General features: G+C 36.6%; 2 protein-coding genes across 2 annotated transcripts in view; both read left to right on the top strand.

Annotated features, from left to right (window-relative positions):
• The first annotated feature begins 364 nt into the window (after positions 1-364).
• Positions 365-16474, top strand: part of LOC140957651 (uncharacterized) — a 40959-nt gene continuing 24849 nt past the window's right edge. The window contains exons 1-5 of the mRNA XM_073414984.1: positions 365-695; positions 856-898; positions 1618-1739; positions 2378-2485; positions 16286-16430. Of these exons, the coding sequence (XP_073271085.1) occupies positions 519-695; positions 856-898; positions 1618-1739; positions 2378-2485; positions 16286-16430 (595 nt within the window). The 5' untranslated portion in view covers positions 365-518. The remainder of the gene's footprint in view (positions 696-855; positions 899-1617; positions 1740-2377; positions 2486-16285; positions 16431-16474) is intronic.
• LOC140956780 (uncharacterized) lies at positions 7363-10369 on the top strand. Its single transcript, XM_073413645.1, has 4 exons — positions 7363-8363; positions 8490-9299; positions 9386-9504; positions 9591-10369. Exons 2-4 carry the CDS (start codon positions 9215-9217, stop codon positions 10095-10097), a joined length of 711 nt encoding a protein of 236 aa, XP_073269746.1. The 5' UTR covers positions 7363-8363; positions 8490-9214; the 3' UTR covers positions 10098-10369.

The following is a 16474-nucleotide window of genomic DNA, read 5'->3' as shown; positions in this document are numbered from 1 at the left end:
CTCCGGTCAAAGAGGTAAACTGTTCAATTTATTATACAGAAGCATGATGAGCCATATATNCGTGGCTGCATATCTTTTAGGATATGCATTTAGGAATAAATTCGATAGGCATAACAATGTCACCTACTAAATTCATGAAGATTGAGGAAATTTTTTGAAATTTTAAAAAATGAAGGAACTAAAACAAAGATTTAAAGAGACGAAGAGTGACGAGAAAGTTAAATTTGAGAATATGAAATTATTGCAAGTTTGTCCTTTATTATATTAGATTACTTTATTATATGAGATTAGATTAGAAGATTTCGGATTTTGAAAGTCTCTTTTTATGAATTAATCACAAAAGCAGAATAAAATATAAAAGTCGAGGAAAAGGAAAAGGAAAAGGAAACGATTTCCCGCGCTCAACGTCACGTAGGAAATAGGAACCCTAATTGCCAAATTTTGTAGAAATCGTACCCAAACAATTTGGGTGTGTAGATTCATTTATTCATGTAGACACGCAAATTACGCAGTAGAAGATGGCGACAAAGGTTTTCGCAGGAGTTAATGCATTTATTTCCCGTAATCTGGTTCCACCGGAGCTCTTCGACGCTGTTCACGATGCGTTGAAGCTCAACGGAGCGCAAGTCTTCCTCTGCTGTGATCCTTCGCGTAATGGGCCGAATGATTATCACGTCATATCCTCTTCCGAGCATGTAACTTTACTGATTTAGAAACGAAGTTCGGTTTCACTTGAGTTGCATTTGGTCTAGTTTTAATTTAATTGTTTTGGCTACATTGAATTGAAAGTTGCATTTCACTAGTATCGCCCTGGGATTTAGTTTGAAGTTTACTGGTTTGAGTTGAATCCCGCAGGAAAAGTTTGAGGATCTTCGATCAAAAAGCTGCAAGATGCTTGGTACGTTTTGAGAAAATTTCGTTGGATTGGTGTCGTCGATTAAGGTTTTAAACTCGATACTAAAGTGGACGTTCTAAGTTTTATATTTTTATGGTACAAAGACAGGCGTCAGAGGAGAGTAATCACGTTGATGGAGCTTATGGGCCTTCTCTTCGTTGTTAACTTGTTATCGCTCCTCACATAATGAAACATGCTGTATTTAGCTTCTGTCTGGAAAAAAATTAACTTTGACAGATTGTCTTCAAATGCTGGACATGGTTGTGCTAAGGAAGCATGATTGATTCAAATTGCATATGTAATAGAATATTCTGCATTACTTATTAATAGGTGTGCATCAGTCATTTGTTTAGTTTACATTATCTTGATAAATTTTTTTTTTTTGGAAGAATTAGCTATCAATCCTGAGGTCAATGGGTTACACTTGTTGGTGCAAATTGGTAAAGTCCTAGATAAAAAATTTCGTGGATATCATTAGTCACTGCATCTTAAGTAATTACTCTTACTTGGTTGAAAAACGATCCCTTTGTAATTTTTATATTGACTACATGCAATGTCTAAATTTATGTTAGATGCCTAACTTTTGAACTTTAGGTGTAATTCAATTCTTTCTATGGTTGGCGTTTGGGTTCCTCTTTGGATTGCTGACATGTTGAACATGTGTTTTTTGTCTAGCAATCTTGTATTATACTGATTTAGCCTTGTACTTATCTTGTAATCAGGTCCTCAGTGTGTGCTGTTGTGTGCGAAAGAACGTAGATCTCTGCCTAATCAAGGTTTTACTTGTTGCCTTGCAATGGATGGTGTTAACATACTTGTTTCTGGTTTTGACAAAGATGAAAAGGTATGGTGCCATTTAGCTATCACTCATTCTCGTCAACCTAAGAACACCTCTTTCTTTCCTCTGCATCTTTCATAATTTGTATTCTCTAAATATTAGAGGTTTTACTAGTATATCATTCTCATTAAAGGTGATATTCTTCATCACGTGTCATACATGCTCTTATTCTAGCGCTTATTGATGTTACCAAATTACGAGAAGACACATCCCTCTTCATCTTCTGTTCATCCTTCTACTTTTTACTGCCCTACTGATATCTCGTTTAGCTGCCATAATCTCGATGGGCTGCTTAGGTCTGCCTTTGCTGATTAAGCTACCGGCTGGACTGATGAACAGCCGCGGCATAGAAAATCGTGCCCCTCATTTGAATTTTTCTTTAATATGTTCATTCTGTAACATGTGAGTGTCAAATTGAAATAAGTCATGATCAGAAGCGTGCTGCATATACTTGTGATAGAACTGTAAGTTTAGTGCCAGGGCAATATGTACCATGGTACCACCACATGATATTTTTTAACTTCCATCAAACTTCAATTTTTATTGATGGAATTTACTGCTTTTGACTCCATGTGTACTATATAATGTTCTGTTAATCTGACGTTTGCAACTACTGCTGATTTCTGTTTTGGTATGTATTGGAGGTTAATATTATGAAGATGGTTACCGCAATGGGAGGAGTGCTGCTTGCAAAAGCATCATCTGATGTCAGTTTTGTAATTGCGAAGAATGTTTTGGCTCCAAAATACAAGGTTTCTATTTATTTGGTTTCAAATTGAGCAGCTGTGTTGATGTTCCATATGTCATCCCCTATCCCTCATATACCGATTCATCTCCCAATTCCATTGATCAAATAAGTATTTCTGATCATTTATTGCAAAGTTGAATGAATAAACTACTAAACTATGGGGATTTAAGTGTGGATCATCAAGGGGTCATGCAGGACAATGTGATTCAGCTAGAAATTATTGTGTAGTATAAGAAAGACAATTTAAAATTTGGATGGCACTTGATCGAGAAAAATTTAGGTGTCCTGAACATTTAAATAATATTTTTTCTTCTAGTTTCAGGGAGATTTTCTCCTAATAGACTCGAATTTTCTGTGGTACTATTGTATTGGTTTATTCTTTTACAGAATTTTATTTGATTGTTACTTTGTATCTCACACATTTATAGTTATTGTGGCTCGAATTGCTACCCACATCTATTTTTATGTGATCCACATGAAATATATATGTCCAGTTGTATTTGACCTGCAGAGTGTGAAGCGTAGAATGCCATCCCTATGCTATGTAAAAGTAAAGCATGTGGGGAAAAAGGTATATATATACCATTAACATGTACTCTTGATATAAGAATGTCAAAAGGCAGGTCTTTATATTAGTTGAGGTATCTTTTATGCAAGTAAACTAATCATCTTAATATCGTGATTAGGAAATTTTCTAATGAAATATAATCAAATTCCTTACGCCACAAAAATTGAGATACATTGGAAGGGCTAATTGTTGATTGGTCATTGACTCATTTTTAACATACATGGAAACAGATCAATGGATGTAAAGTCCAAATGAATGTACCTTATTTTAACAATAATTAGCTTGGAAAGTCTATCTCATCCCATGAAGCTATAAATGACCACCTTTTCACTTTAGTATGTGAAAATAAGAATTGTGGAGTTATTTGTACGCGTTATATGTGCTGTGGATAGATAGATGTTTAAATCTTACTCTTTACATCGGTTGGATACCTAAATTTATAGGAAGACGTGATCTTAGCATAATAAGTAGAATCCACAACAAATCTAGCCAAGCAGAAATAATTTTTTTTTCCAAATCAGTATAATATATTTTTCAATCCTTGTTGAAAAATCACGGTGTTTTGGAAATTTGCATATAAGATTTTTTTAGAGGTATGTGACAATGGAGAATGGACATGGTGTTGGCCCAATCCATTGATAGGATTTACCGCATGTTGTAGGTTTTTGCGATTTAGCGTTGATATTACTAAACATTTTTCAACAATTGTTGGCAAGTGTTTCAAACTGAATGTATGGATGTGCTAAAAGATTTGTTGGCATTGAGTCTGTGGGTCGTGAGAGACCAACTTGGTGATGTCTTGGAGTTTATGAAATTTTTTGTTCAGAGCCCAAATGTTTTTGCTAAACACTTTGCAATCGAAAAACCAATGGGTTTTGGGAATTTGCATATAAGAGTATTTTAGAGGCCTGTTATGTTGGACTTGTTAAATTTGAAACTTGATTTACTTATAACCTCTTCCTACAGGGTCAAAACAATGTTGGGGTTTTGTTTATGTACTTTCCTTTGTGGGTCTGGGTACTATTGCAAATTGTTCATCATTCACATCTTTGGAACCACAGAGCAGATAATTATGTCTCTTTTTATGATTATTCAATGTTATTTTATAAGAAACTATATTATATTCAATAATTAAATCACAGATGGCGGACAAATGATCCACACTGTAACAAAAAAGAAAGACAAAAGCCATGTTCAAATCAACAACATATATAAATCCAATCCCTCAATAAATCTGAGATCGATAAGTCCTTAAACTTTACATGCTTCCTAATTCCAGCTAGATGCTCGAATCTTAATATTGTTCGAAGTCCGAATACTCTTCAACTAACTTTTCTATATTGTCAAAAATCCGTCTACTCTGCTCCAACCATATTGACGAGCAAATACAATGAACTATCATTATCCTAAAAATTCTGCCCCTCGCGCCAAGCTCGCATCCAAGATATGCAGCAAATAGCTCGTGCGAAGATCTTGGAATTACCCAAACCAAACCCATAGTCTCCAAAGCTCTGAAGTCTGAACTAAAGACAACTCGTGAAAGAATAATGAATAAGCAGATGGTCCTGATTCTCCACATCTTTCCAACACAACACACCAATTCGGACATAGAGCACACGAATGCCACCTCTTTTGCATCATCTCACAAGTTGGGAGCTTACCCAACACCGTGGTTGTCGAGAAGACTTGAACATTGGGATAAGAACTTTTCAAATGACAATAAATAAAGGAATTAAAGGAAAGTTACTGATCAGAAAGAAAGATTTATAGAAAGATTTGATTGTGATTAATCCTGAAAGATCTCTGCCCCAAACCCTGATACTGTCAACACCCTCAACCTATCTAACTCTCTCTAAAGACCCTAGCAAAGAGCTCAACTCATTAACTTCCAGGTCCCACTGTAGATGCAATGTCCATGATATAGAAGAAGAGGACGAAAAACCCTCTAATTGGAAAAAAAGGGGTTTATTATGAACCGATGCTAACTGAACTAAAATAGGATAAAGATCTTTAAAAAAGAATCACCCACCAACTATCCGCCCAAAACCTGATCTTATTGCCCTCTCTAGCCACTGTCCTCATTAATATGCGAAAAGCCAGATGGTCTTCGAAAAGGGACTTATTCCTTGTACAAATGTTTCCAATATCCAAAGCCCCTCATTCTTTCGGTTTACAGACTTGTTCTTATGCAACCATATGACAATGTGAATATCCATCAAATCCATCCCATAGAAAATCCCTCATAGTCCTCTCCATAATCTTCGCTATACCCGTTGGGACCCTAAAAAAAGACATGAAGTACTTTGGTATCGCATTCGATGCCCCGCTTATATCAAAGTTAATCTTCCCTCAGGAAAAAAACGCTTTCTTCCAACTTGTCAGCTTCTTAGACATCTTAGATAAAACAGATTCACAGAATGAAATTTTCATCGGGTTTCCGCACAGTGGAACCCCCATATATGTAACGGGCCAAGTTTCCCTCCCACAATCAATCTCTTGAGCTAACCCTTCCTCTTCTACTTCTGCACAATTAAGGCCTAACAAAGCACTCTTTTCTAAATCTTCTTTAATCCCGACATTTGACAAAATGAATTCAAGAATGCTGCCAAAAACCACAAATGACTCACATTTTCATAAGCCTCATCAAAGTTGACTTTGAACACCCATATCTTTTTTTATACCCATTTATGTCTAGTCCTCTGTATTTGGAATTTAAACTATTTTGTACTAAATATATCTTTTTTTTTATATAACTAAATATATCTTTTTTAAGTTTTACTCAAGAGAAATATTTTACTCCTACGGTGGAGGGGGATACTTTTGGCCCAATCCGTAGAAAATAATTACCATATTGTAGATTTGTGCAGTTAAGGCATGGGTATTACTAAACATTTTTCAATAATTGTTGTTAAGTTGTTCAAACTGATTGAATGGATGTGCCAAAAGATTTCCTAGTGTAGTTTGCGAGAGAGTAACAGAGAAAGATCAATGTTTCATTTGAATTCATTGAAATAAAGGTCAGATAATGAACTTTATAGATTCCTGAGTTAACTAAATTACTAAAGCTACGGGATAACTAGATACTAATTATTCTAATCCTGATAATTCAAATATGAAAGATACTACAGATAAGATCCTATCAATCTTGATAATCTGATAATAACCCCATTGTTATCAAAGGCGAGCGCCTGGCTGCGCCTAGGCGACAGGCGCATCCAGGCGCACCTGTTGCGCCTGGGTTATGTCCCAGGCGCAAGCCATTAAACAGGCGCGCGCCTGAGGTGCGCCTCGGCCCAGGCGCGCCTAGGCGCCTGTGCGCTTTGTTATTATACGCTGCAATTAACTATATATAACTCAAGCCCATAAAATTTAAAGCCCAATAACAAACAAAAGCCCTTTTTAATGTTTTAAAAAAGCCCTACAATCTGATGTGCGTTCTTTTTCTTACCGTCTCTTCAAATTCTTTCTAGAATTGCGCAGCAGTGGCCTTTCTCTACGTCTGAAGTCTGAACTCTGAAACTCTCTACGCCTCTGTATCCTTAACGTAATTCTGTTCTTTTTTGCCTTGTGGATTACAAAGTCTCTATGTCTTTATCCTTCACCTAATTCTTTTCTTTTTGTGCCTTGTGGATTACAATCTAGGATTTATTGTATATGGAATTATGGATCAATGATCATCTACAATCTGCATGGCATTGCTTGATGTCTTGCTGTTGCTGTGGCCTGTGACTTGTGATTAGGAAAAGACTTCTTGTTTTTTGGCAGCAATCTTATTAAAAAATATTTTTTGGCTCCCTAATGCTAATCCATGATAGCGCTATGTATCCTAATTTAAATCCCAATAGTTGTTACTTCACTTAAAATTTCTGTAGCCAGGGGTAGCTAAGAGATTGACGAGTTAGCATTTAGCAGTGTACTTTTCTCCATATACTTGTTGTCTACAGAGATGTAGATTACTTAATGCGAGTCAAAATCTGTCATGCCAATCAATACTCAAAAAATATATACACGAAAGTCCTAATAATTTTGCATGTTTTTTTGAAAGACTTAGCCAGTTCATCTATAATATCAAGAAATTGCATCATTACCAGAAATCTTTTGTTCTAGGTCTTTCATAATTTCTCAATCATATCTAGCCTTGTTTCTCCTTCTGTCTATTTTTTTTATGTTTTCTATATCTTGTGGGATGTGACGTCAGGATTCAGGAAGGAAGAATTTTTGCATGATGTTATAATGTTGTTGCTGTTATAATTTTTTGCATGCTGTTATAATGTTGCATGTTGTTACTGTTGCTTGATCAGTTGATCTCTAGAATAAAACCTGTTTTTACAGATAAAAATGTCAAATTCTGAATCACAAGTCCTTCGAAAAGATCCAGCATGGAATTATGCAACACTAGAAGACCCAAAAAATACCAATAAAGTGAAGTGCAATTTTTGTGGGAAAACAACTAATGGTGGGATTTATCGACATAAACAACATCTTGTCGGAGGCAATAGGAATACGAAAACTTGCTCAAAATGTCCAGAGCATGTGAAAGAAGAAATTAGTTCTTATATGTCGAAAAAAAAAGAACTGAAAAATCAAATGGATGCAATTCCTCACTTTGATGAAGTTGCAGAACAACAATAATATTTTGATTTGGAAGTTGAAGAAGATATACCGGCAAAAGGGAAACGACCTAAATCAGTTTCATTTGGTCAACGTTCTAATCTTGCACCTGATTTTTCTGGGAAGAAACTAAAACAAGCTGGTCCAATAGATTTATACTTCCGACAAGATGTTGATGAGACTGTACCGCAAGGAAAGAAAAAAGATGCAAAGACAGGGAAGTTGTATGATGAAAATAAGAAGAAACTGAGAGAGAATGCTGTACAAAAGTTCGCTAGATGGATGTATGATGCAGGTATCCCTTTTAACGCCGTGAATTATGATAGTTTCAGACCATTTATTGAAGCTATTGGACAATTTGGTTGTGGAATGAAGCCCCCTACTTATCATGAAGTTAGAGTTACATGCTTAAAAAAGGAGTTAGAACATACAAGATTGATACTGAAAGAATACACGGATGACCTTGTTAAATATGGATGTACTTTGATGGCAGATGGGTGGACTGATAGAAAAAATAGGACATTGATTAATTTTTTGGTAAATGGTCCTAGAGGGACTGTCTTTATAGAATCAGTGGATGGGTCGAGCTATTCTCACACGGGTGCGAAATTGTTTGATTTGTTCAACAAATATGTGCAACAAATTGGGGCAAAGAATGTGGTTCAAATTGTTACTGATAGTGCAAGCGCAAATGTTTTAGCTGGTATGGTTTTAATTTTTAAATTTTTATATTAGTTATATCACTTTATGTAAATTATTATATTATTTAAATTAAAATTGTAACTTCTAATATGTAATTTGTATATTGCATTTAAATTTTAATGAACAGGACGTCATTTGGAAGCACAATATCCTCACTTATACTGGTCTCCATGCGCTGCTCATTGTATAGATTTGATGCTTGAAGATTTTTTTAAACTTCCTCACTTGAAAAAGGTATATGAAAGAGCAATGATGGTTAATGGATATATATATAACAGGCCCCAAGTTTTAAACATGATGAGAGAATTCACGAGGCAGAAAGATATGGTCAGAGCTGGAAAAACTCGCTTTGCAACCGCTTTTTTGACTTTAAAGCGGTTTCAAAATCACAAAGCGAGTTTGAGAAAAATGTTTACATCTGAGAATGGACCACTAGTAGATTTGCAAAGGAGGCACCAGGTAAGCGGGCAGCAGAGGTTATACTAATGCCTTCGTTTTGGAATATGATTGTTTATGCTGTTAAAGTAGGTGGTCTTGTGGTGAAAGTTCTTCGATTGGTTGATGGGGAAAAAAAAACCTCCAATGGGCTATATTTATGAGGCAATGGATCGGGCTAAAGAAGATATTGTTGCCTCATTTGATAACAAAGAGGATAAATATAAAGATATTTTTGCTATAATTGATCATAGGTGGACGATACAACTCCATCGACCTTTACATGCTGCTGGGCATTTCTTAAACCCGGAGTTCTTCTACTCGAATTCTAATATAGAAAATGATAATGAAGTTGTGACGGGTTTGTATAAATGTATCGCTAGGATGTGTGAAACCGATGAGTTATAGGATAAGATCATGGATCAGTTGCCAATGTACAAAAGGGCCGAAGGACTTTTTGGGATGCCCATGGCAGTCAGACAAAGAAACAAAAAATCACCAGGTAATCAATATTTTATTTTTATTATATGATAATTGATATGTAATAGTTTTAATGCTCAATTTTTTATTTTGTTTCAAAATTACCAGCGGAATGGTGGTTGGCTTATGGGTGTTCGACACCCGAATTGCAAGTGTTCGCGGTGAAAGTTCTTAGCCTTACTTGTAGCTCATCTGCTTGTGAACGAAATTGGAGTGTGTTTGAACATGTGAGTACTAAGTATTAGTCTTTAATGAAATATTAAATAAATTTATTATTTTAAAGCTAAAATTAATTTGTATCAAATATGTGCAGCTTCATTCCAAAAGAAGAAATAGATTGGAGCAAAAAAAATTGAATGATTTGGTTTACATCAAGTATAACAGGGCTTTGAGGCGCCGATATGATATGCGTGATATGATTGATCCTATTTCTTTGGCTGATATCGATGATAGTAATGAATGGTTGATGGGAGGATTAAATAATAATAGTGGTGACGAAAATGATCTCGTATTTGATGATGATAGTTTGACTTGGGGTGAAGTTGGACGAGCTTCTGGGGTTGATGAAGATGCCTATAATTTTAGATCTCGAGGCACATCCTCTACAAAAGAAGCAGCGGCTAGTACAAGTACATTAAATACGTATAAAAGAAGATCTACTATCTATCGTTATAGCAATGAAGAGGATGAAGAAATTGATTTTGGCGAAAACGATGAGGAATCAGAAGGATACAAATCTGGAGCTTCAGCTTCTGGAGATGATGATGATGATGTTACAGTTGGGGAGGATGATGATGAATTTGATGATTTAGATTTTTGAAGCTTTTTGATTAATATATTATGATGCACTGACGACTTACTAATGAATTTTAGATGATTGAAGTTTGTTTTTTTTCTATGATTTATGCTACATTATCTGCTAATGAATTTTTATTTATATTATTTTTTTTTATCTTTGTCAAAGTATTTAATTTAAATCGTATAAAATATTTTACATATGTTGAATTTTAAAATTTGTGTCATATGCGCCTTACTTCGATAAAGCGTGCGCTTCGCCTCGCGCCTCAGGCCCCAAGACACCCGTGCGCTTTAGTGCGCCTTGCGCCCCAAATAACTATGAATAACCCATTATTCTACACTCCCCCTCAAGTTAGGTAAGATTCTTCATGCCCAGCTTGATACACAACTCTTGAAAACTTGGTCTATGAAGTGCTTTTGTTAGAATATCTGTCACTTGTAATTGAGTAGGGATATAATTCTACACAACTATCCCTTTTTCAATCTTTTCACTGATAAAATTTCGATCCACTTCAATGTGCTTGGTTCGATAATGATGGACTGGATTCTTGGATATGCTGATTGCTGCTTGATTATCACATATAAGCTCCACAGGGTGATTTTCTTATATCTTTAATTCATTCAGTAGTCTCTTGAGCCACATTCCTTCACAAATCCCATGCGCTAACGATCGGAATTCAGCTTCTGCACTACTCTGAGCAACTACTGTTTGTTTCTTGCTACGCCACGTCACCAAATTTGATACATATGAACAATATCCAGAGGTGGAACGTCTATCTATGGGAGACCCTTCCCAATCAGCATAGCTATAGAATTTGATTGCTCTGATTGAAGTCTTTCTAAATAGAAGTCCTTGTCCAAGAGTCCGTTTTAGATATCTTAGTACTCAGTAGGCAGCACTCATTTGTACTTCACTTGGGTTATTCATGAACTGGCTAACGACGCTCACAACAAATCCGATATTTGGTCGTGTATGTGATAGGTGTATTAGTTTCCATACTAGCCTTCGATATCTTCTTTTATCCACGGGAGGACTATCTTTTTCTGTTTTTATTTTGATGTTCGGATACATGGGTGTATCAATTGGTTTGCAACCTAACATGCCGGTTTCTTTCAGGAGGTCTAGGACATTTTCGTTGAGAGATTGAGATACCTATAGATGATCTTGCTACTTCCATTCGCAAAAAGTATCGAAGATGTTCGAGTTCTTTCATTGCAAATTCCTTCGAAAGGTGTAATTTCACATTGGCCATTTCTTCTTCATGATTCTCTGTGAGGAAATGTCGTCTACGTAGACAATGATTATTGTAATCTTGTCTTCCTCCAAATGCTTAACAAATAACGTGTGGTCAGCTTGACATTGGGTGTAGCCATCCCTCTTTAAAACATTGGTAAATCGGAAAAACCATGTCCTAGGTGATTGTTTGAGGACATACATCGACTTTTGTAATTTGCATACTTTATTCTTTGTAATCGCTTATGCAAAACCAAGAGAAATGTCCATGTACATCTTTTCTTCTAGATCTCCATTAAAGAATGCATTTTATACATTAAGTTGGTACAATGTTCTAAAATGCGCCCTAGGCGCCCGCCTAGGCGCTAGGCAGAGACCTACCGCACCGATAAGGTGCTAGGCGGCCAGCCTAGGCGCCTGGGCGCTCTTGTGCACGCCTCGGCAGGCCTGGACACCCTCAGATAGGCCTTATTTGTTTTGAAAAAAATTGTTTGGGGTTTTAATATTTTAAAGCCCAAGTAAAAAATTAAAAGTTGAAAAGAGGATGCTCTAAATCTAACGCAGCACCAAAGAAATCGAGAAGCCTGATGGGAAATATTTACATCTCCCGTCTTGTGGAGCCGTAACAATGTCTTTCTTCTACCTCTTTTTTGTTTCGGTTTCTTGCATTTCTTGATATATTTGCCTTTGCTACCTCAAGTACATGAAACAGATTTGAAGAATTTTCATCACTGATTCTGGTACCATTTTATTAAGCAACTTCCTCTGGTTTTATCGTTATCTCAATCTCCTTGGAAGAAATCTGAATTCTTTCTTATTCTATTGAGATGACACAATAGATTATGTATGGAATATTTTGAACGTATTTTTAATTTGATGTTATTGTGTTGAAGTTCTAGTATGTGATTTATTATGTTGATACCGTAGAATCCGATTAGCGGCGCCTAGTCCCCGCCTAGGCGCAGCGCCTAGCGAATTTTAGAACCTTGAGATGGTATAATGGCCAATCTAAGTTGACAACAAGTGATAAGAGGACTCTGACGGTGTTGAGTCTGACTACATTAGCACATGTTTCATGATAGTCGATATTATAAGATTGTGTATACCCTTTGACTACAAGTCGTGCTTTGAACCGATCTATGCTTCCATCAGACAGGTGTTTGATAGTGAAAATCCATTTACAACCAACTGTTTTCTTTCCTAGAGGGAGATTTGCAATCTTCCATGTTTTGTTCTTTTCAAGTGCTTTGATTTAATCAAATACAACAACTTTCCATTTGGTTCATTTAGGGCTTCATCAATAGTGGATGGAACCTACCCCCGATCTAAGTTTGAGAGAAATGCACGATAGTTAGGGAAAAACCGTTCAAGTGAGATAAAATTCCCAATGGTGTGTTGTGTGCATGTTCTTATTCCTTTTCTTAAAGCAATGAGTCTGTCGTCCAAATCAATTTCCAAAATATGAATGTTGTTTTCAAGGTTACTTGAATCTGGTGTCTTGAAAGAATCTTGAGTAGGCTGAGTTTGTGTTGGATCTTGATTCTTTTGATGACGTTTCCTTCGAGAGTACACGTGAAGTGGTTGGATGAGATTTTGTTCATTAGAGATAGAGGGGTTGCTGGTCATGGGAGTGGGCAGTGTTTCTGGTTCAGTATGGAGTATGGCTGGCTCGAGATATTGTGTGATGGGGTCCCAATTCTGTGGTTCTACATTTGACTTCTCTTTCCGAAGCATAAAATTATGATAAAAGGGATCATTTTCGAAGAAAGTCACATCCATGTATGTGTACGTGGGACAATAGCATTTGTAACCTTTTTGGTTTGGAGAATACCCAAGGAAGATGCATTTGACAACATGTGGCTCGAGTTTGTTGCGGTTATGGGAATGAATGTGAACAAATGTAGAGCATCCGAACACTTTGGGGAATATCATGAACTAGGTGTGAGTTGGGGAAACATTTAAGGAAAGTCTGGATAGGTGTCTGGAATTTTAGGACTCATGAGGGCATTCGATTGATGAGATAAGTGGCTGTGAGAATGACATCACCTCGATAGCATTTAGAAACATTTTTTGTGAACAAGAAGGATCGTGTAACTTCCAAGAGATGACGGTTTTTCTTTTGTGGACTTCCCATTATGTTGGGAGTATCAACACATGAGCTTTGGTAAATAATCACATGAGAGAACAGATAACCTCCCAAAACTGCGTTGAAATAATCACGTGCTCTATCTGTTCGTAAAATCTGAATTTTGGTAGAGAATTGAGTCTGAATCATGGTGTGGAATTGTTTGAAAAAGTTGGAAGTTTCAGATTTATCTTTCATTAGAAAAATCCACGACAAACGCTTGTGATCATCGACAAACAATAAAAACCAGCACGCACCCCTACTGTTTGTGACATTGGAAGGACCCCAAATATCACTGTGTATGAGGGAAAAAGGTTTTGATGGTTTGTAACGTTGTGTTGTGAAAGTGGACCGTGTATGCTTAGTGGACCGTGTATGCTTGGACAATTGACAAATATCACACTGGAAAGAATTAAAATTCTTATTATCGAACAAAAATGGAAATAATTTGCCAAGGTACGAAAGATTCGGATGTCCTAGACGATAGTGCCATAACAAAATCTCGTTATTTTTTATTTAAATTCAAAGTCGGAACAAAATATGAAAAAATTGGTGCGGGCAGATTGTTGTTCAAGCTTATCTTGGAAACATTCATCTCTAGGAGATGCAATCCGCCACAAAGGTTACATTGCCAATCATCTTCCCCAATGTCAAATCCTGAAAAACACAAGAATCAACAAGGAATTAAGTTCTGCATTTGAGGTCGCTGTTGAGCTTGCTCACTGATAAGAGATTGCAATTTAGATCAGACACAAATAAAACAGATTTCAGGAAAATATCCGGAACTAGCTGAACTGAACCGTAACCAGCCACTTGGGAGCATGAGCCATTCACAATGCATACTGAATGAGAATCCTTACAAGAACTAAAATGTGTAAAGAATTGCAAATTTCCCAACAATCCAACCATCTGATAACTCATGTTTTAAAGCAATTGTAGATATACCTCGATGTACCACATTACCAGTGCTAACAAGTGAAGAGGTTGGTGTTGAATTAGTTTGGTTAAACAATTTCTGGAGAATGTCGAGCAGCTCTTTTACAAAAGGTTGGGGTTCATGGGACTGATTCTCTGTTATAACCGCATTTGCTCTTCTTTCTTTAGCTGGCTTCCAGTCAGCGGGTTTCCCTTGGATTTTTCAACAAGTATCCACTGTTGTTAAAAGGGCTGTGAAGACTGTGCAGTACCTGAGTGATCGTTATGCGGAAATGAAGGCTTATGAACAGTAAGAGCTGAAGCGTCTGTGGGCGAAATAGGTTGCTGAGATCCGACCATAAATTTTCTGCGACTTTCTTTATGGCGCACCTCCGAGAACACTGCACGGAGAGAAGGCAGTGTGGTTTGGTCCCCAATATTCGACCACCCACGTCATCAAGTGTGCTGTGAAGGCCCAATAAGAATTTGAAGACTTGTTTTTGTTCAACTATTGCTCGATAACACTTTTCATCATCTGATGTGTTGTCTTTGGAAGAATAGGTGTCATGAGCCGCATCCCATATCTCCCTCACAGTACGGTATAAAAGAAACTTTGCACCGATTTCCGTCATCATATTATTCTCCGAATTCCACACCTTAAATTTCGGATTTGTTGATGTAGGGCATGTCGCTGTGCTAAAGATGAAATCCTCTTTCCCTTTTCCTCGAATGAACATGAGAAAAGATTGCGACCATTATAGGAAGTTTTCTCTGTGTAATTTGTGGTTCCTTGTTGGGAGAGAAGTGGTTTCAGCCACTGTTGGTGCGATAGGTGTGGCCTCAAAATTGGAAGAAACGGATGGTGAAGCCATGCCGTTTTTTGTCATGATTCATGAAGTCACTCGCCTATCTGATACCATGTAGTTTACGAGAGAGTAGCATAGAAAGATGAACGGTTCATTTGAATTCATTGAAAATAAAAGTCATATACAATGAACTTTATAGACTACAGAGTTAACAAAATTATTAAATCTAATGGATAACTAGATCTAATTATTCTAATCCTAATAATTAAAATATAAAAGATAATACATATAAGATCCTATCAATCTTAGTAATCCGATATTAATCCATTATTCTACACCTAGCATTGCGGCTGTGGGTTGTGAGAGACCATCTTGGTGACGTTGTCTTGGAGTTTATGGCATTTTTTAGCCAGAGTCCAAATGTTTTTTCCAAACGCTTGCAATGTGAAAAGGGATTCAAATCTGTTCTGATTATTGTATCTGTTAGTTTGGTAGGGATTGGACACATTATTTCTCTAGGACTTAGTCGAGCAATTTGATTAAATGGGATCTTTTATGGTTAGTCACCAAAATGATGGACTTGATTGGTCACTTGCATTTCATTTTTCTCTAAGTTACAGAGAATGTAACATAGTTACTGATACTTTAGTAATTCGGTCACTTTTATTGTAATTCAGCGGTACTTCAAGGGGTAGTTCCTCACGCCGATATCCAGGCTTGTATTATATTAGATAGGATTGGACCGACTCCCTTTCGTTCAAAATTGTTATCTTTCCTAAGAGATTTTGGTATAGCCTCTCTCATTTGTAATTTTTGGTCTTTTTTTGCTATATTTACTAGCAGGATTCCGTGCCTAGGCTGTGTCTAATAATACAAAATCTATACTTCAAAGGGATTTTTTTTTGGAACTTGTATTTTTATGCTTCCTCAAAATTGTGTGAATGCATAATTAGCTTCTTGTGGACAGCGGTTTGAGAGAAAGTAAAAGATAAACAGAAGAGTGGAAATACGTTGTTTCTGTTTTGCTGTAAAACCTGCTGCTCGACTTAATTATCTTTCCTTTCCAAGTGTACCATCATGCTATCAATGTCCTAATCAGTTATGTTTCATCTTCTCTTTGACTGATTCAGTGGGCTCTAAACAGTCTAAAAAAACCAATTGTCACATTACATTGGCTTATTCAATGCTGGAAAGAGCACCGCGTTGTTCCTCAGGATTCATACCGTGTTCTTCCTTTTTCCGGGCTTACAATCTGTGTTACTGGAATTCCTGCAGGTCGGATTTTTATCCACAGGTTTAATTTGGATATGTTTAATTTT

This window comes from Primulina huaijiensis, chromosome 14 (assembly GCF_012295235.1).
Source record: "Primulina huaijiensis isolate GDHJ02 chromosome 14, ASM1229523v2, whole genome shotgun sequence".
NCBI classification, from domain to species: domain Eukaryota; kingdom Viridiplantae; phylum Streptophyta; class Magnoliopsida; order Lamiales; family Gesneriaceae; genus Primulina; species Primulina huaijiensis.
Note: the sequence above shows the minus strand (reverse complement) of the source record. Positions and strands in the feature narration are given on the sequence as shown.